General features: G+C 41.7%; 2 protein-coding genes across 2 annotated transcripts; both read left to right on the plus strand.

The window, feature by feature from the left end:
• Positions 1-489: 489 nt before the first annotated feature.
• serpinf2a (serpin peptidase inhibitor, clade F (alpha-2 antiplasmin, pigment epithelium derived factor), member 2a) lies at positions 490-11,411 on the plus strand. The gene is made up of 9 exons (XM_084730141.1): positions 490-638; positions 4,018-4,086; positions 4,190-4,433; positions 6,332-6,475; positions 6,559-6,601; positions 7,191-7,336; positions 8,756-8,898; positions 9,448-9,652; positions 10,412-11,411. The coding sequence occupies exons 2-9, from the start codon at positions 4,033-4,035 to the stop codon at positions 10,873-10,875; spliced, it is 1,443 nt and encodes a 480-aa protein (XP_084586267.1). The 5' UTR covers positions 490-638; positions 4,018-4,032; the 3' UTR covers positions 10,876-11,411.
• Positions 11,412-12,210: 799 nt separating this feature from the next.
• serpinf1 (serpin peptidase inhibitor, clade F (alpha-2 antiplasmin, pigment epithelium derived factor), member 1) lies at positions 12,211-24,952 on the plus strand. The gene is made up of 8 exons (XM_084730151.1): positions 12,211-12,285; positions 17,910-17,970; positions 18,091-18,286; positions 20,476-20,631; positions 22,219-22,428; positions 23,427-23,566; positions 23,704-23,914; positions 24,414-24,952. The coding sequence occupies exons 2-8, from the start codon at positions 17,911-17,913 to the stop codon at positions 24,662-24,664; spliced, it is 1,224 nt and encodes a 407-aa protein (XP_084586277.1). The 5' UTR covers positions 12,211-12,285; position 17,910; the 3' UTR covers positions 24,665-24,952.
• Positions 24,953-25,235: the final 283 nt, after the last annotated feature.

A 25,235-nucleotide genomic window follows, 5' to 3' on the forward strand; every position in this document is an offset into this window, starting at 1 on the left:
GTGTCTAAATTCACAAGTGCAGGCAAGAGTAAAAAAAATGTAATAATTGCTGGCGGGCAGCAGACGAGAACAATAATATAACACTTGCAATACAATAATATGCTTTACTTCATATTTTGTCAATAATATGTCATATTTTGTTTTACAGGAAGAAAAAATTAATGATTTTTAATATAAAAATACAAGGAAATGTAATTTTTTGGTCATATATTGTAAAATAGGTGCACCATCTGACTGGGAATGTGATCTAAAAAGGTTAAAAAAGCCTTTTTCATTTCATCTGGATTTACAATGAAATATTTTGGAGTAATACAAAAATAAGCTACAGACAGTTTACTGTGTCGTCTTCCAAGATGGATTCACAGCCAGACACTGAGATTACTGAAACCAAAGTCTGAACAACAGCCTGACAGAGAGTCAGCCTCTTTATTTTTACGTTCTGTTGTGACCACAGAAACATTCATGATCAGTCCAGGGTTGATTATTAACCAGCCAATAGGGGGGCAGCGGTTGTTGAGTCCAGCCACTACGCTGTCCAGCCTGGAGAAGGTTGATCTGTCTTTACTCTTATTTTATTCACCTCATCTTTTAACCCCTCTGGTTTCTCTTCTTCTGCCTCCACAGCGCACACAGGACAGGTGAGTTCAGACCATCGTCGCTGTCATGGAAACCTTTTTTTTTTGTGTTTGCGTCTGTTCTGAAAACTGTCCAGTCAGTTTCAGAGCTTCTAAAATAATCTGTAGTTCACTTGTCGTAATGAGTGTTAATGATGGAGTGGTTTGAACTGCAGTCAGATAGAGACGATGTAATGCCATAATTCCACACATACAGATTGTGTATGTGAGCGTATATGATCACGTATACGGTGTTTGTAGGTTCTTGCAGTTCATGTAGTTCAGTGTGTTCTGTGTTGTGTATTCAGTGTTTTGCAGCTCAGCCAAAAAAAGGTTCTGAAACAGTAACCTTTAGTCTGCTGGTAAACACAGCAGCTGCATCTGAAACATCAATTGACTCTAATCCTCCGAATCAGACAGACGATGAAAATGAAAAACTAGATTTTACATTTCAGTTGTCCCGCTCACAGCTGCATTATGTAGCTCTGTGTAACTTTGGTCCAGACTAAAATATCTTGGCAACAGTTGGACAGATTATCATGAAATTTAGTAGAGACACTTTGAGTCCCAAGAGATCGAATCCTTGAAACTAATCTCCAGACTTTTCCTCTAGTAGCACCAACAGTCAGCCTGTAATACCACTGTACCACCAGTTTTTATCAATTTTATTTAACTCTGAGATTAATACTAACCTACCATGCTAACAGATATGCTAATATTAGCATGCTAGAATGTTTCTGAAGTGCATGTTTAGTATTGTGTTGTGTTACTTTTTACACCTGAAAGTCCAAATCATGGTTGGTGTTTTTGCTACATTGGATACGTTTGATCCAGTTATTTTTGGTTTCACCTTGCAATTGAACCTTCACTAAGCCCCGCCTCCAAACAGCGACTGCCTAGTCATAGGTGAGCAACTGCAACTACTGCTGTCAAGAATTTCTCTCCACGTTGAAGGTGTGCAGGAGGCTCTGAGAAGAGTTATACTTGGCGTTTCATGAGCCTGGATGGTAGCATCACATGTCATGAATGGATTAAATTCTGTCTTCATCTGCTCTGACATAAACTGCAAATGTTAGCATGTCTGGCTAACTAATGCTAGCTTTAACTTTACCTCCAGACAAACTTGTTAGATCCACTGCATCTGCATTTGTTCTGTGGGGGTTTGAGGAGGAGGATGTGGGCTGATGAAGAATCAAAGTGGGTCGACGATGATGCATCTCTCTCTGGCTCGCTGTTTCAGGTCTAAGCCGGGTTAGCTTAGCTCTTATCCCGGCTCTCTTCCTGTGGTGATCGTGGTACGATACCTGCTGTATTTCACCATCTGTCCAGTGTTAGCTGAGATGTAAACTAGCTGTCTCTAAGGAATCACAGACCTCGTGTTTAAACAGTCACTCCCAATTTCGATGTTAAATCTGCCACTGTTATCACTGTAAACTACATTAATGCAGTGCTTGTCAGGCATAGCAACGGTAACTAAGGAGGGCAGAGCTTAGTGAAGGGTCAATTATGCAAGCAAAGTAAAGAACTGTTCGTTACATACCTACGTCCTGTCGTCATCACCCACGTGAGCTGTGTCTCCCTAAACTGTGCATCAGTTAAATTCCTCTCTCTTTCATCCTCTTGGAAAATAATTGAAAAGTGTCAGGATCTTTGTGAAGTTTTTCCACTTGAATAAAGTTGTTGGTCCAGATGTTGTTTTGTTGCATTGTTTTCCATTTTGTGGTTCTGATGATCCCCTGACAAAACGTCTTGTAATTGGTCTGAAAGTGGAGTCTGATATCAGACTGAATTGTCAACTCATTACACTTCATTTTCCATATTCATTCCGATGTTGTCTCCGCTCTAAACAATTTCACTGGGGGAAACAACCAATCATTAGATACCAACATCATTTTGAGTTGACACTGGTGCGTTGCCATGACAGCATACTTTATTTTTGCTCCCACAGTCTGTGGACTGAGAGTGAGTTTGTGAGGGCAGGTGTGTGGATCAGCTGTGTGTTGTGCCATGTAATGTAACTACAGTGTCTTCATGGACTCATCACAGCAGAGCTTGTCCAGGCTGTGAGATGCTAGTCTGACTCACTGGCTGCACACTACAGGTGTAAGTCCTGCCACTGTTCACTTGCTTCAAGTGGCATCACGGCGTCCATTATCTACATTTCCGAAGTCCCTGTAAAACAAAAACAACCTCCGAGCTGCAACATACATGCTGAAAACAGCAAATTAGCATCTGGGAAACTAATGGTATGAACGTGAACAAGCTAACAGTTGTTAGCTTTTCTTTTGCAGTGATGTAGTTAGTTTAATACCAGAGCTCGCCTCCTCACATGCAAATGTTCCACCAACACAAGTTCCCTCTCAACACTATTTTGCAGCAGTACCATCACTGCATCCTGGGTTTAGCTCTGCCCTAAGACGTTTGTGATTGGTTTAAATAAATGCAAACAAGGCGGGGTGGTTTTGCCCCTATAGCAGAACGTGCATGTGTGGAGCCGGACCTGTCTACAGGACTGAGTGCTGTGGAGAGAGGACTGGCTATGCGAGACTAGTAAGAAGCTAACTAGCTAGCAGCTACAAGTTAGGCTAAAGACAGTTACAAAGGCAATCAGAGTTCTCCCAGATATGCTTTGGAGCTGCGGAGCAATCTCGATCCATAGTCCACACTTCTGAAAGCCACAGGCAGAGAAACAAATGTGATGAGCTGATCGAAGGTGCCAGGCCAGTTAACGAATGGTCATGCAGCTGTATTAGTGTGTTACATATGTCCCACCCAACTAGAAATGTATCTGGGGGGACTTATGCAACCAGATAGACGGCACCGGACAGATCCCACCGCTGCCACCAATGGAGCATACAAGGTGTATCCAAGGTGTACCTAAAACTTAGGAACTTGTACTGTTGGAGCACCAAGAACAACACCCTGTTTGTTTCTTCACACACATCACAGAACAAGAACTTGACGTGCCCCAATGACATCATCAAACTGCGCCTGCTCTCTCCAAGCATTATCAATAAACAACTGCTCAATCCAGTGCTTACAGTTACACAATAGTCATCATGTTTTCGGGTGGTCATCAGTCTCTGAAAAGATTTGTCTTCAAAATGTTATAATTTGAGTATAAATCTGAGATGCATCTTCTCATTTTCCACGGGGTCGACAGAAACAACCAGTGAAAAGCCACTGCAGGATGAAGCCAAATTAAACTGTTTTTCTTTTCTTCCTTGCATTGAGTCTGGAGTTATTTATCACAAGGAGTTTAATCACATGGATAAAGATTGTCTGCTGCAGCAGATATTCAATAAGTCATGTATGATTTGCTCTCTGCTTCCTGATCCCTAAAGACAATGTGTGTGATCGTGATTATTTGTTGTGATTTTGATGATGTCTCTGTGTCTTTCAGGCTGGTTGTTTGGACATGAAGCTGTGTCTTCTTCTTTTCTTGTTTTGTCTCTGCTCTCTGGGACTGACTGTAAGAACCTCATACCTTTTTAAGCGCTAAACAGAAATTGTTTATCAGCTGATTATTTGACTTGATGTAACTGTATGAACCCCGTCTGTCCTCCTGTTGTCAGGAGGAGCCCACTCCAGGAACTCCTGATGTCTCTGGTCCTGTCACTGAAGAGGAGGAGACAGAGGAGGAGGTCCACAGCTGTGGAGGAAGGCAGCTGTTTAACCTTGAGGAACGCAGATCGATAGGGGGCGCCATAGAGCGACTAGGTTTACAGCTCCTGGAAAATCTTCCCATCGGTCCACAGCAGCCGAATGTCGTCTTATCACCTCTCAGCCTGGCCTTGGCCCTCGCTCAGCTCACCTTAGGTTAGTCTCAGTCTCATTTCGTTTATTTTTTTCACAAGAATCAAGAGATCAGTATTTATTCAGTACAGAATGATTTTTCACTGAATCACAAGTTGTTTCTTCATTCATCCAAATCAGCAGCTGTCATTTCTGATTCCAAATTAGGCTGAGACACACTTTGTTTAGTAAAGGCCTAACATTTTATCTCTCACCGCCCACAGATCAAAATTTCTACTTGTCCACAAAGTTATTTCATGGCAGGCTGTCAGCCATAGCCATGCTTTCAGATTACTTCTTTAATTGCATGTTCAAACACCTGGGCCAGAAAAAAATCCAGCCTTGAATCGAACCAATGCGTGGTCCAGTTTGCGTTCACAAAGGCAAAACTCAGACAGTACAGAAAATGTAAATACAAGTGATGTGGTGTAAATGTTGAACAAACGGCCCAATTTCCACCTGGATGTTGTTCATCATGGAGCACCATCAGGTTCATATTGGTGCTTTAAAGGATCACACATGTGGCCTCTCATTAGATTGCAGATATTAAATAATTTAATAATGCAGCATTTCTCACTTTGGTGCAAAAAAAGTCGCACAAGAGGAGAGGAGGAGACAAAATGTTTAATTGACATTTGGTCTGATAATGTTAGGTCACTTGGAAAAAACGCCCGAAAATTCCGACAAACTTTCCATTCTCGCACTGCATTTATGCAGTTTACAGTGATCACGGTGGCAGATTTAACATTGAAATTGTGAGTAATTGTTGAAACATGAGGTCTGTGTTTCCTTAGAGACATAAACAAAAGCAGATTCTCTTTTCTAGCTGACGACGGTGGATTTTGTTGCTAAAATAATGACTCATAAGCAAATTTCATGAGTGTAGCTGGCTGATGTAAGCTAATGCTAATGCTAACTTTGTGTTTATGTGTTTGTGCTTATGTAAAGTTAGCTAACAGCTGTGTACATGATATAACATTAATGCTAACAGACTGAGGCTAAAGCTAGCTTACATCTCAGCAAACACTGGTCAGATGGTGAAATACAGCAGGTATATCTACATGATAGATGACAGAAATACACTCATTAATGTGGGAAAAGGAAGAGCAGGGACTCGATTAGAGCAGCGGACCTTGAGACGGGTCACCCAGCCAGACCAGTTGGACCACGATCACCACAGGAAGAGAGCCGGGATAAGAGCTAAGCTTAGACCTGAGACAGCGAGCCAGAGAGAGATGCATCATCATCGACCCACTTTGATTCTTCATCAGCCCACATCCTCCTCCTCAAACCCCCACAGAACAAATGCAGATGCAGTGGGATCTAACAAGTTTGTCTGGAGGTAAAGTTACTGCAGCTAGTAAGCTGGCATTAGTTAGCCAGACATGCTAACATTTGCAGCTTATGAAGACAGAGTTGAATCGTCGAACCCAACCAGACTCATGAAACGTTGAGTATCACTCTTCTCAGAGACTCCTGCACACCTTCAGCATGGAGAGAAATGGAAAACTTGACAGCCATAGTTAAAGTTGCTAACTCATGATTGGACAGTTCCTGTTTGAAGGCAGGGCTTACCGAAGAGTCAAGTGCACCTTGATTCAGACTTTCAGGTGTGACACAGATGTCATAAATGGCTGTTCAATAGATACATTTCTTAATTTATGACCTTTTAACAACCTTTCTCTAGTGTCAACCTCAATAATTTTGTTTCTGTGTAGTAAAACAGCATTATAACCTCATGGGGCTGCTAGCAGTGCTACATATTTACAAATTAAGTCTGGTGTCATGTTAGAAAACGTTAAGACCAGCTCTGACTTAAGAAATGTCAGCACATGTAAAGCCAGTTGAAGGAGCTCATCATACTGCACTCTACTAACTGTTCCACAGAAACAATTTGGTCAGATTGAGTTTTTGTCTCTCAGGTGCTCGCAATGAGACAGAGAAACTGCTGCTGCAGAGCCTCCATGCCCACAATCTGTCATGTTACCATCATGTCCTGGGAGGACTTCTACCTCATTTCAGAAACACATCGTTGGAGGTGGCAACACGCATGTACCTGAGACCAGGTGTGTGGTGATGATAAGTGTTGAACTGATGATGGTTTAAAGAAGTTTGAGATTCATTTTCATTCCTTTCTTTTATCTCTCAGGATTTGAGGTGAAGGTGTCTTTTGTTGAGGACTCTCTGGCCAGGTATCAACTACAGTCAGGCTGCATACACATACACTGGTTGAATGTTTTTTCATTTAAAAGGCTCAGTTTTGAACATCCTGCCCAAATTTGAGTTCAGACCGAACTGGTTGATTCAGTGAGTCATGTTTAGCATGTCTCCACGAATGATAAACAGGCAACTAGAGATCAGCAAAGGCAGAAGCATACAGGCTAAAGCTTAATGGCAGGAAACTGATCAAAGTGCAAGTGAAGAGCATTGAATGAGAGCTACTTATACTGGGGAGGTAATGAGTAAATGGTGAACAGCTGTTGGGATGAGGTGGTCATGTGATGCTCCACAGTGACGACTGCTGGTCATGAGGAGAAAGGCATGATCTGAAAAGATGGGAAATGGCTTAAAATACTGAGGCTGGAAATGTGAAGGGAAAGTAGAAGGTGTAACATCAGCAGTCAATGTGACAAGAATAAGAGAATCTACCACACGCTTTAAGATAATGGCAGCAAGTAAACTCATCCATACCAACTAATAGATTCTTTCATTTTTGCTGTTTGTTGAAGTACCATGCTTGCTGTGAAAATAAAAAGACATAATTTTTTCCTTCCTCTTCAGGTACCAGTCACAGCCTGTCCCTCTGGTGTCTGTGGAGGAGGTCAACCAGTGGGTGGAGAACGCCACCAACGGTCACATCCCAAACTTCCTGGAAAGTATTCCACATGACGTGGTGGTTATGCTCATGAACGCCGTGTACTTCAAAGGTGAACCATTCCACCAAACATCTCTCAGTACAGGGACTTAAGTGCATAAATCAAATCAGATGTTTCAGCTGTAATGTCAGAGTGCAGAATTCAAAAGAGTCAGTTATTTTGAATGAAATCTGAATTGTCCACCACTTTAGTGGATCAGCTGGTGTTATCTCTGTATTGGAGAATACAGAGATAAGCCAGCTGTAGCTGGCTGTGGATCAGAAGGTAAAGGTCATCTATTGATCACATCCCCACCTCCTCCTGTCCTCCTGTCCTCCTGTCCTCTGGCTCTTGCCCAAGGACACTTAGGAAGAGGTGGGTCCAAGTCATTTTTTTGCAAGTGTTTGTATTCTACTTCTAACTCAAGTCCCAGTTCAAGACAGGCAGGTCCAGAGCCAAGTCTCAAGTCCTAAACTTTGACTTTTGAATCACAAACAAGGCATAATGCACTTTTAACCCAGTGTAATTTCATTTTGTCAACAGACCCTTGACTTACGTACCAGTGTGTTTCACATACTTTTACATACATTTTGTTTTCATTGACCACTGCATAGTTTGAGGATTTTCTATCATGTTTTTTTCTGACAAGAGCTCCATAACATACCGTTAGTTTGTCATGGCTCCCTGCTGTCAGATTATTTCAGACAAATTGGATCAAATTTGTGGCTCGAGTCTGACCTCTTGATCTTGCAACCTTTCTTGCTTTCTCCACCGTCCTCTGGTCATAGAGCCGCTGAAGGGTTGAGCACTGTTCCCTGCACTCAAGGTGTTCAAGCTTCACAGTTTGGCCTCGTTGGTTTCTAAGAACCCCCATACAGAACCAGATAAGAAAAGGTCTGAGGTCAGCCTGCTGTCGATGGTGGTCTTGAGGTACTTATAGCTGCTAACCCTCTCCAATCATCCTTGGGACAGAGTCAGCCTTTCCCCACTAGTCTTTAAAGAACTTCTTTGTCTTCTTCACATTTATGTGGAGAAACTGTCCCAGGCACCACTGGTACAGCTTCTGCAATATCTCCTCAAAATGGACAGGGCTGTTGGTGGTGGTGTCGACCAATGCAGTGCCATCTGCAAACTTAACAGCCATGCTCACACTGTCCTTATTGATGTGTCAAGCAAAGTTGAACTATTGATCCTAACAAGCTGCTTTCTTTTGAGAAGGAAGTTCAGTACCTAGAGGATCATGTGGGCATCCAATGGGAGCTCTGGCAGTTTGGTGCAAAGACATGGTGCTGTTGAAGGCCAAGGGCAAATGCACAAACTGTGGTATGCGCTTAACCATTATGCTACTGGGGCAGCCCAACATTTTATTATAATGGCTGCAAATAGCTTCATTGTGCATTGGAGATTATGGCCCATGCAAAAAGGTCAACATCATCATCATTTTCTTATCTTGCTAATGATTCCTTCTTGCTCCTCCTCTCTGTTTTGCAGGTGAATGGCAGACACGATTTGACCCCCAAGGCACCTCCAAGGGAGTCTTCTACCTGGACAACCAGAACTCTGTCTCGGTGGACATGATGAAGTCTGCCCAGTACCCTCTCCGCCTGCTGGATGATCCAGAACTGGAAGCACAGGTACATCTGTGATGGTGCTGTTGTTACTGTCCATTATCACAAGTGGAGCCAAGAAGTCTCTCGTCTTTCACACACCAACACATGATACTGTTTTTTTCCAAAGTAGTTTGTCTGCATTAGAAAACATGAGTAGCCTGAATCTCTCTCTGTCACTTACAGGGTGACCAGATGTCCCAGTTAAGGGCAGACTGGATTTTCAGCCAGTTGCCCAGGGGTCCTAACAGGAATGTTCTATACAATGTCTAATACAGGAATTGTAGCTGGGACTGATTTAGATTTTGTTCAACACTGTGGAAAATTAAAAGCAATATTTTTCAAATTTGTGCATATAGCAAAGTTAAGGCTACATTAAGACTGTTGACATGCAACTTTAGATCCCATCTTGGGATCCTCAGGGTGAGCTGAAGGATGTGACTGAGGAATAAGACGTTTGACCTGCCCCAGTTAGCCTGCTGCCACCAGTGGTCAAACTGTTGACCTGAACTTAAATTGAGAGTTAGTCTATAGGAAATAAAAGAAATAAAAACAAAGTCCTTCTCTCTCTTCCAGGTTGCCAGTTTTCCCTTCAAGGGAAACACCAGCTTCTTGATTGTCATGCCCATGCTGGGCAGAGGAAACGTGTCATCAGTGCTGCCTAGACTGAACATCTCCGACCTTTACAGACGTCTACCTCAGGAGAAAACAATGCAGGTCAACTTACCCAAGGTGAAGCTACAGCACCGCCAGGAGCTCCAGGAAGCACTGACCAGCATGGGTGAGAATATTATTATCACTATGACAAAGTGCATGTCTGGAAGAACCAACATAGATACTGTTGTAGCGGTGGTGATTAGAGTTGGGTCCTGTTCATGTTGTGTATACGTATTTGATGACCCTAGAACACACTGGACACATAATGCAGAAATAATAAGTGGTCTGTTTACAGGAGCCTGAACGTGCCAGTCCAGGGAGTCAATGTGATCAAATTTATACTTCGTTGATGAGTCAGAACACTGGGAAATGCTGATGCTTTGAAATAGGACAGCACTGTATCCTGATGCATCGACAGATGTCAACCTTAGACTGAGCCATTTATATTTACAGAGGGAGCAGGTCCTGTTCCATGAAGGCAGCCATTTTGAACCCCCATGTTTCGACAGCAGCCCAGAATGCCTTTCATGATTTTGTTTTTGTGTGTTTTTCACAACCACCATAGTATCCTATACACACCTGCTCAGGGGATGTTGAGATTAGCGGTATTCAGTTGGTTGTAATGTGCAACCTCTAGATGCCACTAAACCCTACACACTGGCCCTTTAAACCACACCCCTTTGTACCAACACTTCTCCTTCTTCCTTTGTGCTTGAGTGCAAATTATACTTCATGTGTCTGTATATCTGTTAGTGTCTGATGAAGTAAATTTTGTTGTTGTGTACGTCTGTGACTTGTTGCCATACACACGAGTACACATGTGTGAACGTGTCCATCTGGCCTTTCAGTCTGTAACTCTGCCTTCTTTTTCTCTCTCTATCAGGTCTTGGCTCTCTGTTTTCAGCTCCTGATCTTTCTGGGATTTCCGACCACCCTCTGAGGGTGTCCGGTGTCCGCCACGCCAGCACCGTAGAACTCAGCGAGGAAGGCGTGGAGGCATCTGCCACCACTGTGATAACCTCCATGCGCTCCGTCTCACTCTTCTCCGTCAACTCTCCCTTCCTCTTTGCCCTCGTCGATGACACCTCTCTGACCCCCCTCTTCATGGGCATCGTCACAAACCCCGCCCCTGACAACAACCCCATGCTCAACGACGATCCCCTCGGCAACACCACCATGAGTGACCAACCTGAGCTGAAGAATAGTGCACACAGCAACAGATCGTGCAGCGCGACAGAGCCAGCAGAGGGCAGCAGTATGCAGTCATGTAGCGCCTCCACTGGTGAGAGGAAGCAGCTGCAGCCTGTAAATGAACTGGAGGGCAGCTACGGGAAGAAGAAGAAGTAACATGGAGAATCTGCTTCAAACCAGATGACTCTGTACCTGCTTCAGATCTTACTGGGAGAGGAAAAGTTTGACGTTTGGAGATTCGCCTGTTGGCTTTGTTGCAGAGAATTAGATAAAAAAAACTTTGATACCACTCAAATGTCTGTTGATCAGCAAACTGTTAGCTGAGCATAAAGACTGAAAATGAGGGAAACAGGTAGCCTTCTCTGTCCAAAACAAAATCTGCCTTCCAGCACTAAAGCTCAGCAATCACCACTGTAAATCTGTTTGGTTTAATCTGTATAAAAACCAAAGTCATCATGAAGTTGTGATGAAGTAGCAGCCAGACATGAGGGCTGTACTCTGCAAGACAGTCGAAGAGCATTTTTCCCAAATTGTCAAACTTTTCCTTTAAAGTAGATTCAGATGTGCAGCAGAGGATGAACAGCTTGGTCACATGTTGCTCAAAAGGCAACATGGAAAAATACAAATACACTGTAATTATAGTGGTCACTATTGAGTTTTATATCACAGTCAACAATTAATAAAAAATAATATTGTATACGTTAATCTCACTTCACAGGTTTATCAGACTGATTATGTTTTATCAAACTTGTGTTAACATATGGAGCTCACTGACTTTATAATGCACTTATTAGGCCTGTCAATGCATTATAAGACAGCTTTTAAAACTGCTGAAAGGACGTAACACACACAGAGACTGTTTCACACCAGAAAAACAAAAACCTGTTCTTTCCAACAACTTTTGCATTATACTATTCAAAGTCTGTTTTTTCTTTGCAGACGTTTTGCCTGCAATGTGATGATTTTAATTTGGTATTCACTCACAGAAAATAAAATGTTGACAAAAAGTGTGTTTGTGTTGTGAGAAAGAGTGTTTTTTTAAGCTTTTCTAAATTAATATTTGTTTCAGTTAGATTCTAGTGTTTCCCAAAGTGTCAGCTGTTTTCCAGACTTCATCTTAAATGTTTTTGATAACTGCCAAATAAATAGATATGATAAATATTACCATGAGCCTAGAAAGTGCAACACACTATACACTCAATAAAAACAAAGGAAAACTTTGAAACATACTATTTCATAAAACTAGCATAAAACCTGGATGACCTGGATTATTATGGTACCAAAGAATATCTTTAAGATTAAAAGAGTAAACAGTGTTAACAGGATCAAACATGTGAGACTCTTTGTCTTCAGTCAAAGTTTCTCTCATCTGACTCATGAGCTCCTGTCCTGCGCGCTCCCGCCGCTCTGTTGGCAGCAGCGGGGACGCGCGGAGGCGGGAGGCGTCAGCGGGCTGAAGACTCCTCTCATCAGCAGAGACAGAGACAGTCTGAGACAGAGACAGTCTGAGACAGTCTGAGACAGAGACAGTCTGAGCGACGTGGATCGTCAGGGAGCAGAGCAGAGGTGAGTGCGCTTTTTGCGCTTTTACGCACAAATTCTGACTTTGATGTCACAATAAATGGAAATGAAGTCACCGTGAGTTCAGCGCTGCAGGATGAGGAGCGGAGCTGCTGTTCAGACTGAAGCTCTGAGGGAAAAAACCTGCAGAAAGAATTCAAAGCTCCTCGTCTAACATCGATTTAGTCGTTTGGCGTTAAGGAAAAAAAGTTTCACTGTTTCCTGACGCCATAGTTCTGCACGATCTGGTGAAAACATGTTCTTAGTGGGAATGATTATTTTTTCATTTTGACTGAGAGAAAACTTAAAATCCTGATGATGTGACATTTGTTGGGTTTTCTTAACATCTGGAGCAGAAGGTCTGCAGGTCAGGACGCCTCTGCAGCTCTGCAGGACTTCATCATAACGCTGTTTGTTACGTTTTTACTTTATCAAAAAGTGCACCTTCTGTGATTCGATGTTGCTCTTTGCCATATTGAGATTTTGATAATATTTCAGTTTCAGTTGTGCAGCCCTACAGTTTTCTAATAATTTTACCATCAGGAACGTGCGCATGAACTTTCTCCAGTTCAGTTCAGTGTTTCCATCTGAGCTCTGCCAGCAGACAGTCAGACACACAGCTGGAGTTTTTCCACCCGACAGTTTATATAAGAGTTCTGATTTGAGTGCAGGGTCAGTGGAACAGTCCAAACATTAAACTGACTGTAATCAGTAGAGTCCAAATGTCATGAAACAAATGAGAAATACATTAGTGTGTGGTGTATCTTTGAAGGTGTTGTGAAACATTAATAACTTTCTCATTTAAAAGGTTCTTCATGAGGACACTGAGGTTATTTAGGGTTATAAAGACTTTGGTGCCAGGAACATGTCTGCAGGTCCCTGTGTTTAAAAACTGTTGAAAGGCAGCCAATCAGAAAACATTCCTGTGACAAGTTCCTGCAGGACACACGTGTCTGCTGAATCAGCTGTTCATCTTCAGCCTGCTGCAGGACTCTGCAGGTCTCCACCAACCACAGACAAACAATACACACCAATGATACGAGCTGAACCTTTAATGATCCTTGTTGTGGAGTTAATGATGCGTTCACGTGTCCTCTGGCTGTATGCTGGATCACATCAGTCAGATTATTTAAAGGGGACCTGTTATATGTTTCTGATATATATGAGGTTTGGGTGGTAAACAGTTTTTCATACCTATAGGATATTTGTGTAAAACAGCTCAACTGACTGTACTCCACTGTACTGTAGTACTGTAATGTAATGTAGGCGGACCTCATCGTCATAGCAACATTATTCCCACAGCTGCTAACAACACACTGAAGGAGGGCCTTAAAGAGGCAGAAGCTAAAACAGCTGGTTTCAGACCAGTGTTACCAGATCGGTGTGATGTTTTCCAGCTCAGTAACTGCTCAAAATCTGCCCAAACTGATAAAAAAAAAAAAGACACATGAATATTATCAATAATAAAATGAACTAGAACTGCAAGCAGTTATGAACGGGGGCCAAGCCTCCCCGCGCGAGCCGTTCCCCGCGGCCCTCGGAACCCACGGTCGCGGGCCCCGAGGGACGAGGGGCTCGGGGCGATCGCGGGGACGCGTGCCGTCGTCAGAGCTGCGGCCTTCCAGTTCAGGGCAATTGTCAGGACACAGGACAAAGCTTAGCTGCAGTATTCACTGTAGTGGGTGTGCACTGTTAGTGCCAAAGGCAGAATGGTGATTTTGATTTGTTGTAATAAATCCCGCCCACTTTGACCAATCATTACGTAAGTTGGCGGTTGGCCTCAGGGGGGAGTCCACATCATGCACAGCGAATTTCGTAGAAATCGGTGCAGCCGTTCTAGAGATATAAACTTCCCATATCTCTAGCGCCCCCTAGTGGCCAAAATTCGCCAAATTCAGCTCATAGGCTCCCAGTCTCATGCCAACCAAGGATCTCTGATTTGGTGTCAATAGCATTTACTTTGACCGAGATATGCAACATTTTCCATTTTTATGGCTAGCTACGGAAATTTGTTCGTTAATAATTCGCGGAATTTTCAAGCCAATAAAAATGTTTTGATAACTTTAGGTCATGACGAGCAGAAGAGTGTCCAGGCCAATTTGCGTGCAAATCGGACAAAGTCCCTAGGAGGAGTTGGAAAAAGCAGGTTTTCCAGTTTTCGCGATTTTGCGAAAAAATTATTTAGGCGGAAGTGGGCGTGGCCAATTGCAAAGTGACTCAGCTCTATTCAAGGAATGTGGGGATATAAGGTTTTTGAATGTGCGACATACGGTGTGGGAGTTATAGGCCAAAACGCGTTGTCCTTGGTTATAGCGCCCCCTACAGGCGGACATGTGCAGTTTTTTGTGTCTGAGGTACGTGCGGGGGTGTGGGCCAGCCCTCCAAATTGCACCGCCCTACCTTGCACGGTTTAGCCTGCAGCATGAGTTTTATCAACGGAAGAATAAAAATAGAGGAAGAAAATAATAATAATAATAATAATAAAAATCCGAACAAAAACAATAGGGTTCCCAGCACCGCTGGTCCTGGGAACCGCGTATGCCTTGCATTCGCGGTCCCCAGGCCCCGCGGGCTTGGCCCCCTAATTAATGAACAATAGCAACAGTGTTGTGGTTCATCACAAATTTTCAGTGTAACATAAAGATAAAAGATGTTTATTAGTGAGCTAGAATGCAGATAGGAGCTCGAATTGTACCATAGAACTATATAAATATTTTCCATTTCTGCTCTCTGCCTTAGAAATAGAGAAAAAATAAAGAGGCAGCTCAGATAATGAAAATAATAGGTTTTATCTGACTTAAACTGAAACAAACCTCCATAGTGGGGATGTAAAAATGCCAAAAACTCAAGGTATGATAAACACAATAAAATCCAGGATATTATATTTACTGTCATTAAAAAACAAAGAAAAATGATGCCTTGAATAAATAATAATAAATCTGATGTGTACAGCATTCATCTAAAATCATCCTTTTACCTCATATCTCCTCACAGCAGAATGAACTGGATGTGTTCACATCAAGGAAAACGATTATGGATATTAGAGCTGCACGATATATCGTTTGAGCATCGTCATCGCAATGTACGTGTGCGCAATAGTCACATCGCAGGTCCTGCGATGTAGGAGGCAAATCAACTAAATGTGTTCTCATCTAATTTCAAGGGTACCTGACACACACTGCGTGCAGCGATCCACCAATCACAATCGTTCTTAATCAGTTTGCCAAATCAGACCACGCCCCTGCATATGGAGTGAGTCGCAAGATCAGTGCAGGTTAACTGTCCACAAGATGGCAGCAGTGCAGCAGTAAGTGCTATTCAAGTCATCTGGTGAAAATTCCTATATTTTTTCATATCACAATATATATCGCAGAGTTAAAAAAAATCACAATGTCAGTTTTTTCCAATATCATGCAGCCCTAATGGATGTGCATTTTTAAGATACTGTATTCCTTATGTATTTAAAAAAAAAAAACAGACTCACTGTAAACCAGCCGGACAGATGCTGAACTGAAAACTGGCAGCTGTTTCAGACAGAAGCTGCAGGGGGCTGCATAAAGGGCCAGTACAACATAAATAAGAATGTTTTTGAGGTTTGAATGGTGCAAATCCCAGAATGAAAATAAAGAGCTGGAAATGAGCAGAATGCACTGAACTATAATAATAATAAAATAACAAAAGAATTTTACTTTAGATCACACACTGAAATCAAACTCAGCTTTCAAAAGTTTTTAATGATTTGAGAATATTTGAGAAGTTCAAAGAAAAGTGAAAGTCAAGAAACTGAGTTGGTTGGACGACACCATCTGGATTTCCCATCAGGCACGGTGTGTGTGTGTGTGTGTGTGTGTGTGTGTGTGTGGTCTGAGGTTCAGATGACAGACTTTTGTTTTCCTTAAACCACGACAACCAGGTCCAGATGTGTGCAGAGGAACAAAAGACACATTGTGTGCGTGTGTGTGTGTTTTAGTCTTCGTGTGTGTTTAAGTGTGTTCAGCTGCAGTTTCACCAAAATGATGATGAGAGTGTTTAACTTCTGTTTGACTCATCGAGCCGCCGCATAATCTTCCTCCTCAGAATTAAGATTATAATTTTCTCACATAATCACTATGGACACTGTGTTTCAGAGAAATATTGGTTCGGTGATGGTTTTTCTGAAGTTGTGGATGTTTGTGCGCTCAGAGATGATTGGCTCTTTCTCGAGCTCCTGACATCAGTTTGTATTTTGTGGCGACTGGTTATATAATTCTGTGGCGTCTGCTGTAATTATACAAAACAGTGTTTTGGGATTTTGTGGCTCTGGACGTCATCATTGTCTCTGAATATGAAAAGGTTCCAGTAACAGACGATGACTTGTTATATAACTGTTTTGGATCATTTCATTTCTTTGTCCTTCTGATCATTTCTTCCTTCTTTTCATGCACTGTTTATTTGTGTCACTGCAGTTTGTCTTAAAGAGAAATTAGGAGCACTTTGTTTAATGCAACAAGTATATTAATCAGTCCGTCCAGATTTTTGGGGGGATTGTTGCAGCTTAAAATACCTGATTTAATGGCAGTGCATATTGTGATGTTTTTAGGTGTTTGCTGCAAAGAAACTGCAAGAACAAGTGAAAGTTGCAAAATAAAAGTTGCAGTTTTTTAATTATTTTAATCATTTTTTATATAATGCAAAGTAAAAACAAACAAACAAACAAAAACCCTGTAAATAATAAAAAACTGAGTTGGTTAATTAATTGTGTGGTTTTAATGTGGGGGACTGCTATGATATGATTGCCAGAACTTGCAGGAAACTACAATTATTGCTGAAATTTGCAGAAAAGTTGTTGTGATTGGACAAAACTGCAGGTTGTGCAGAATTCATGGGGATTGACTGAATTTGCTTTAATTATTGTTGCGAGTGCAACTTCACAACTTCCTGGAGGGACTGATTAAATTGCACATGATATAATATCATATACGGTGAGTGCTGACTGAAATCTGATAAATACTGTCAAGTACTGAAAATCAAATATCAGAGTCTTGTTGACGTTCTCTAATCAAAGTTCATGATTTGAAGCAGGAAACTTCGCTTAAATCAAATATAGACTGAAGTTAGAAAACTGCCTCATTTAAAGTGTCTACAGTAGATATTTTTATTAAACAATGAATGAAAAAATAATGAAACAATAGTCGTGTTTTCATCCAAACTTATTGCTCTTTTCAACTGAATTTCAAGTAAGCTGGCAAAAGAAAATATGAATGAATGCTTGTTTTTATCCGCTACTGTTATGTGGTTATTAGGCATTGGTTCATCAAGATAAGCACTAGGTGGCGCCAGTTCTCCAGTCAGAAAACCACGATACCATTGCAGAAGAAGAGAAACAAGCTGGCATAATTACAAGAGTGTCAATGGAATCTGAAACAGTGAATAAAGTAGAAAATAAGTGAGGAATCAGACATTTGTGTTAGTTTCATGTGTTAATGTGAGAAAGGTTCCATCAGATCTGTGTGGAGAACATCAGGGATGTGTTATAGAGCCATGAGAACCATGAGGAAACAGCTGATCAGTAACGCGTCTTCATCTTTGCTCTGTTTCAGCACTACTGGTGATGAATGAATGAAATCTCTCTTTTTGTGTTTGTCTTCCAGGATGAAGGGAACAACTTTCCTGCTGGTGTTTGGAGTCGTCCTGAGCTTCTGTCAGGCTCAGGTACCCACAATGCTTTGCAGCAGCAATTCTTCCTGACAATGCACCATAACAATGTGCATCATAATATGCATGAATTTAATTCTTTTATTCTTTTCTGATGTCTTCATTGATCTGTTCCAGTCGGAGACAGGAGGTGAGGAGACGGGTGGTGAGGAGGAACACGTGGAGCTCTTCACCACACCCCCAACTAAGATGGCCGCTGCCACCTCGGACTTCGGGTATAACCTGTTCCGCGCCCTGGCGAGCCGCGAACCTGCGACCAACGTCTTCCTGGCCCCCATCAGTGTGTCTGCAGTGCTGACGCAGTTCTCCATGGGTGAAGACACAAACACACTACAAACTAAATCCAAACTCATACTTTGGTTTTGACTGCCATGATGTGTACGAGCCTGTCAGCCAAACAAATTTATGTCAGAAAAACACCATCATCAGGAGGTCAACAAAGGCTTTTTCCAAATGTGTTCATCTTTACTTCAGTCGGTTCTCACTCCCAGTACATACAGCAGCTTGGTCAGTGGCTTTGCGCTAATTATGCTGCCTTAGGTTCCCTTGTAGCATCATTTCAGTAGGTAAAAAAAATCAGTCTAAGCTCAATCTGCCTGATAGGCACCAAAATTTTTCCAACCACACCTAAAGGCATTACTTAATATAAATCCCCTCCACTCAAAAGTGTGTTTTTCTTAAGTTAGTATCACTTAAAATGTCTGACCTGACTATATATATATATATATATATATATATATATATATATATATATATATATATATATATATATATATATATATATATGCATGGAACACGTCATCTGAACCTCATGGACACGTGGAATGTCTGTGCACTTCCCTCATCTTACGTACTGCGAGCAGCCACTTTTGGTGCAAATTCAAAAGAAATTCTAAGGTTGGTCACTGTCTAATGTTTCATGTAGACAAGGAATCCTTAAACCTCCAGCGGACTGTCAAGTCAGTCAATCAGTGCTGGTTTGAAGCTAACAAACAACATAAACACATCAAAGATGCTAAAGACACTTAGCATTCTGATCTGTCTGCACGACAGAGCCCTCATCTGAGTCTGGGTCTGACAGAGGCTCAGACATATCTGTCTGAATCTCTTCATGTTTCCTCTAACCTTGTGCCTCAACTGCAAGACAGTCAAATGTGCTTTTCACTCGCATGTCTCACACAACAGAAACACTCTCATTTTTATCGGTGTAGCTGTCTGCATCAGTGGCGTCTCATATCCCAGCTGTGTCTGACAGGCATAAACACGACATAAAATGTTTATTTAGACCTCACGTCTATTTTTTCGTTAATATGCCTGCAAATAAGAGGCTTGTGCTCAGTAAAATGCAATGAAAACATATTTTATCCACATTTTGTAATGTGTGCTCTACAGTCAGAAAGCAGCTTATTCTGTGGTTTAATTCCACAGATTCTCCCCTTCACTCTACCAAGCAGGTGGGAAAAACAAGACAGGATCTTCTTGGACTTCTGCTGTGGTGTTTTTTGTGAGCAAACTATACATTTACTGCCACTAGACAACTTAACTGTTAAACTTTAATCCATTCTTTCAACACCAGCACCTGTCTATATGCATTTTATTTATGGAGAATAGATCAGGAACATTCACACATATCAAAGGAAAACTGCAGACTGCACGAAACATTTGGCTGCTCATTAGCTGTTTGTAACGGGTGGGCGCTACAAAGCCTACAAAGACTTCAGTGTCAATGATGTGACAGTTGCATTCTAGACAAGGGATAATGCTAACGCAGCCCTTTTGATGCTCTCTGCTTTTTCATTGGTCAACCTCGGCAGTGGTGGTGGGCAGAGCCCGAGGCCAGATCCAGAACTTTTCAATGAGGGAGAAAGAACAGATATGCTTCCAAGATCTCTCCAGTCCCCCAGTTTTTACATGAGAAAACCATTTTAACCAAAATATTAATGATAGCAGAGTAAAATATGTCTGCAGGGAAACTTTAAACTTGTTTCTCATATATACGTACTGTAGATTAGAATCCTGCACTAGGCTACTAGTAGATGACTTTGCTAAGAACACAAGACAAAGCAAGCAGCTAATATCACTGACAAGTCCAACAGCAAAAAGTCCAGCTCACCATCTGACTGTCTGTCAGCCTTTTACTTCACCAAGCTCTCCACTAAATGACTAAAAAGCAGTTCCATTTTTGCTCTTGTTCAGCAGCATCTTGCTCAGTCACTCTTTTTTTCCTCTTCTTTGCTTCTGCCATCAGCGTCCACTCTACCTCTGCCAGGGTGTCTATACTGATGCTAGCTTCTTTTTATAGCTAACTTAAGACCCACCTGACAAAGTCCCTGAAAGCATCACACACTTCTCGGGGGAGATTGTACCCACTCAAACCAAGTTACATAGTGCAAGGACAGAGACTATTAGACGTCAGTGTAGCATCAAAATAATTTTCAAGGTGTCACTTCAAGGTAAAACAGTTGCATAATGTTGCTTTAACATGATCCCTTCTCTCCCCAGGAGGGTCTGAGCGTGCTCAAAGGCAGCTGTTCAGGGCTCTGAGGTACCACACCCTGCAGGACCCTCAGCTCCACAACACCCTGAAAGACCTGTTGGCCTCGGTCAAGGCTCCCGGCAAAGGCCTGAGTACTGCAGCACGCATCTACCTGGCCCGACGTGAGTTCATGGTGGGAGCAGGGTGACTGGATATAAACATCAGGGATCCACTTGCAATTATATGTCTGTTCAACTACAACAGACGTTTATCAAACTACAAACATGGTTTAACTTGTAACCTCTTTGAGTTTACTGTGGCGGAAAACTTCAAACTTCTGGGAGAATTTAAGATTGAAGAAAAACAAACAAATAAATCACACAGTCAACAGGGTACTGAAGACTTTATAGGTGTTTTGTTTAGGCTCTGAAATGTTTGCTCTGGCAAAATGAGAAATGTGATACTATTAAAGAGGATTATGACATTTTAGATTCTATAGAGCAGCAATCAGTTTTTACAGCCTTGTTAACGAGAGGCCAACATTTACAGAAACAGTGGAAACAGGCTGCTAACAAAGTTGTAGCTGCTTATATTAATACTCATTTGGCAAAATTACTTTGGCTTGTGGCAACACAAATTATCTATGGTCAAACAGACCAAATGAATTATTATTTACATGTGCACTTCATCTTGTGACACTGCTGATGTAGAGTGATAATGTTTATGATAATGACAGAAAGTCAGACCTTTTCTCTTCAAGATGATGATTAATGTTCTAATTAGCCGATATTCTCCTCGGAACCCCAGTGCCAATATTCTCTTTGTGAGAGCTGCTTCAGCTCAAAAAGACCTGAGGACTTAAGGGCATAAGTTAGTTTGTGTTCAGCTTTTGTCAGGGGACAAAATATTTTTCTGGTGGACCAAATTTTGCAGGCCAGATGTGGAGAGACAGATCTGATGTTTATTCTTGAAGGTAGCTGATGCTCTCATTGAAACTCCAGATCTGATATTCTCTGTGTGAGAGCTGCTCCAGCTCAAAACACCTGAGGGCTTAGGTCAGACTTTGTTTGGCATATCCTATGTGTTGTCTATACTAAGTATGGCTGAGGCCATCATATAGCGACTAACTCAGTCATATATGACAGTCATATAGAAGCTCAATACAAGATAATGGTTTAAATGGTGCATACTTTAAGATATGAAGTCTCTCCTCATAGACATACGTGCTGTTCCATTGCTTCAAACTCCATGTCCAAACATCTGGCCAGGCTTGGCATGATTGTCAGATTAAACATTTTGGAACAGCACAAAAATTATCTGATACAGACCTCTGGATTTCATCATGGGAATGTTATTGGAAAGGACGATTCTGGTGTGGTTAGGAGTTGACAAGTATTTAGTTTGAAGCATACTGAGGCTGTAAGACACTGGTTTTGGTAAAGAGGCTCAGTTTGAATCCTAATATATATTACCCACATCCTTTAATATTTTTTATCTGGTATTCCTTAAAGAACATTGAGATGAATTTCTACAACAGTATCAAAACAAGATTTTGGATCCCATGTTTGCATGATGGCATGATGTTGCAATGACTGACAAACTGAAACTTTGTTTGTTTGTACCCTTGTTCTGGGGTCCTTAAGTATATATCAGTCAACTTCAAGTCAGCTGAATCTTTATAGAGTCAACTGCAACTGCAAAAACTGCAGAAATCAACATTTTTATCCCATCAGAACTTTGAACTGACAGATTTAATCATCTGTTCTCAGGACTTCGTCTGAAGCAGGACTTCTTCACGCTTGTGGAGCAGCAGTATGGAGTTCGTCCAAAGGGACTACAGGGAGGAAACAAAGATATGAAAGACATCAATGACTGGGTGTCGCAGCAGACGGGTGGGAAGGTACAGCGCTTCCTGGCCACGGCCACATCCATACCCCGAAACTCTGCAGTGAACACTGTGAGTGCCGCCTACTTTAAAGGTATGTCACATTTACCAAAGTCTTCTGATTGTTGTAGATTTGAAGAGAAAATTGCCAGCTGGTGCACAGAGTGCTGCAGGCGACACCAGAAGTTAGCACCACTCTGTCTTCCTCCAAACTAATCCAACATTTATGATCCTGAAATGTTTTGATCAGCGAGATAATCTTCACAAATAAACACCACTTTTATGTCTAAAGTGTAAATGCAATCACTGGAGGTAAAGCTAATGTTAGGATATAAACAAACTACACCACCATCAAATGACATAATGTCACAACCGCTAAGTGACTAGTGTTTGGCATGAAGACGTTTAATGTCCTCGACAAAGTCTGTAGTCTCATTTAGCCACTTGTTAGCAGCCGTCTTTAAAACACATGTAAAAGTTTCAAAATTCAGGAGTGAAGTGTTTACCTTCACATTTTATGTCGTAATGCAAAACATGAAAATCTCTTCAGTTTGTGTTAATCACAGACCTTATTTCAGACATTCAACAAAAACACATTCAAAAAACTTCCAGTCGATTGAACCCTGCAGAACTCTGTTAGTTTGAATATAACTGATGGACAGTTTGATGTTTCTTCTTGGATTTGTACTGCATTTTCTTCCAAACACTCACTGGCCGTGTTTTCGTCAAACATTTGTGATGCACATTTTGAAGTGTTGCTTTAGAAAAGGTCGATGGAAAAACAATTAAAATGAGAAAAAAAAAATCTCTTTAATTTCACAAAACTACTGGGGTGATTTTTGTCTTTTTCTAGAACAAGTTAAAGCTCTTAATGGATGCTGGAAACCCTGATGTAGTGAACATTTATGTCAAATGGCTCATCAGCTGTTTCCTCATGGTTCTTATGGCTCTATAACACATCCATGATGTTCTCCACACAGATCTGATGGAACCGTTCCCACACTAATACATAAAACCAACAGAAATGTCTTATTTCCATCCTGTTTTCTACTTTTTTTATCAGTAATGATAGAGTTGTGTGTCTGTGAACAGGGAAGTGGGTGACTCGGTTTGGTCAGAGCGGAGTGATGGAGAACTTCCAAGTGGATGGTGCAGCACCTGTCCGGATTCCCATGATGCAACAGGATAATTACCCTGTGAAGATGGGTGTTGACTCAGACTTGAGCTGTGTGGTGAGTTTTTTTTTTTTTTTTACCAGTATGTTACTTTTAAACTACAGCAAAGTGTTCTCTATTTATTGTTTCTACTGAAAGTGATGAACTTCAGCTCACTCTCTGAGATCTCTCCTGAACGCCGCCTCCTCCTCCAGATCGCTCAGATCCAGATGCAGAATGACATCAGCATGTTCGTCTTCCTTCCTGATGATGTGACCTCCAACATGACGCTGCTGGAGGAGAGTCTGACTGCAGAGTTTGTTCAGGACCTCTCCATGACGCTCCTTCCTGCCCAGGTGTCCCTCACCCTTCCCACCCTGAGGCTCAGTTACTCCACAGACCTGCTGCCGCTGCTCAGCGACCTGGGTGAGTCCAAGTCTGACATGCAGATACGTCCAGAGTTTACTTGGATTTTCAACAAATATGGATGCAAATAAAGTGCCAGGATAAAACTAAGTGAGACCCTAAAACTCAAACCAACTACATGACATTTTCAAACATCCTCTTTTTGTTCGACCAACAGCAAAACCTAAAGATATGAAATTTACAATAATATGAAACTTAGAAAGAAACTATTCTTCAAAAAATAAAAAAAATCTTTGAAAAATACATGCTTGAAAAAAAACGCTGAAGTAACTGATAATGATATTAGTTGCTGCTTGATTTTCATTAATCATTCGACTCTTTGCTGCACCGTTAACAGAAAATAAAATATCGTCTGCAAACAAGTTTATATAAGATCACGACTTGTTCACTGTCATCTCTCCTCTTTGTGTTTCAATTCTTCGTCCTCCTCCTCCTCCTCCTCCTCCTCCTCCTCCTCCTCCTCCTCCTCCTCCTCTATCCCCCTCTTCCGTCCCTGCAGGTCTCTCCGAGTGGCTTGCGGACCCTGGTATGGAGAAGATCTCGGCTCTGCCCGCCACGCTCAGCAGCGTCAACCACAAAGTTGTCATGGAGACAGCGCCCGAGGGGAACCAATACCCCAGCACCACATCAACGGCGAGCCACCTGACGTACCGAGTGGACCGACCCTTCCTCTACCTGATCCGAGACGAAACATCGGGGGCGCTGCTCTTCATCGGCAGGGTGGTCAACCCCAAGATCCTGACGATATAATGAACACACACACACACACACACACACACACACACACACACACACACACACACACTCTTAGCAGGTCCTAGGAGGGATGTCAGGTGTTTGCTCTGCGTTTGTGGCGGCAGATATCTGTGAGGATATTTGAACTGATTGACTGATTGATGATTCTTTACTTTTCATGTTGAAACATTTTAATCTGACAGGACACACAAACACACTGACGAGTTTACTAAAGATTGTTTTTTTAAGTAATCAAATATTGTCATGTGTGTGAAACCAAATAAACACGACAATGAAATAAAACATGCCTCTCTTTTTTGTGTCCAAAAAAAGTTCAAAAGTTTCCACATTTTTATCAAACCAAATATTCTGCTTCAGTCCATGTTACGGATGAACTCGTGACATTAAAGGTCTGCATCATCAGTGAAGAAAAATAATAATAGTGTTTATTTAATAAATAATATGTGCATTCTCATTTGTGCATTTGGATAGCATGGATAGGTGCATGAAAGATTATTTATTTTTTGTATTTTTTGCATTTGCTTTCAATGACAGGAAGTGATGTCAGACAAAAGTCACTGCTCAG

Source organism: Lutjanus erythropterus, chromosome 11 (assembly GCF_056507025.1).
Source record: "Lutjanus erythropterus isolate fLutEry1 chromosome 11, fLutEry1.hap2, whole genome shotgun sequence".
NCBI classification, from domain to species: domain Eukaryota; kingdom Metazoa; phylum Chordata; class Actinopteri; order Lutjaniformes; family Lutjanidae; genus Lutjanus; species Lutjanus erythropterus.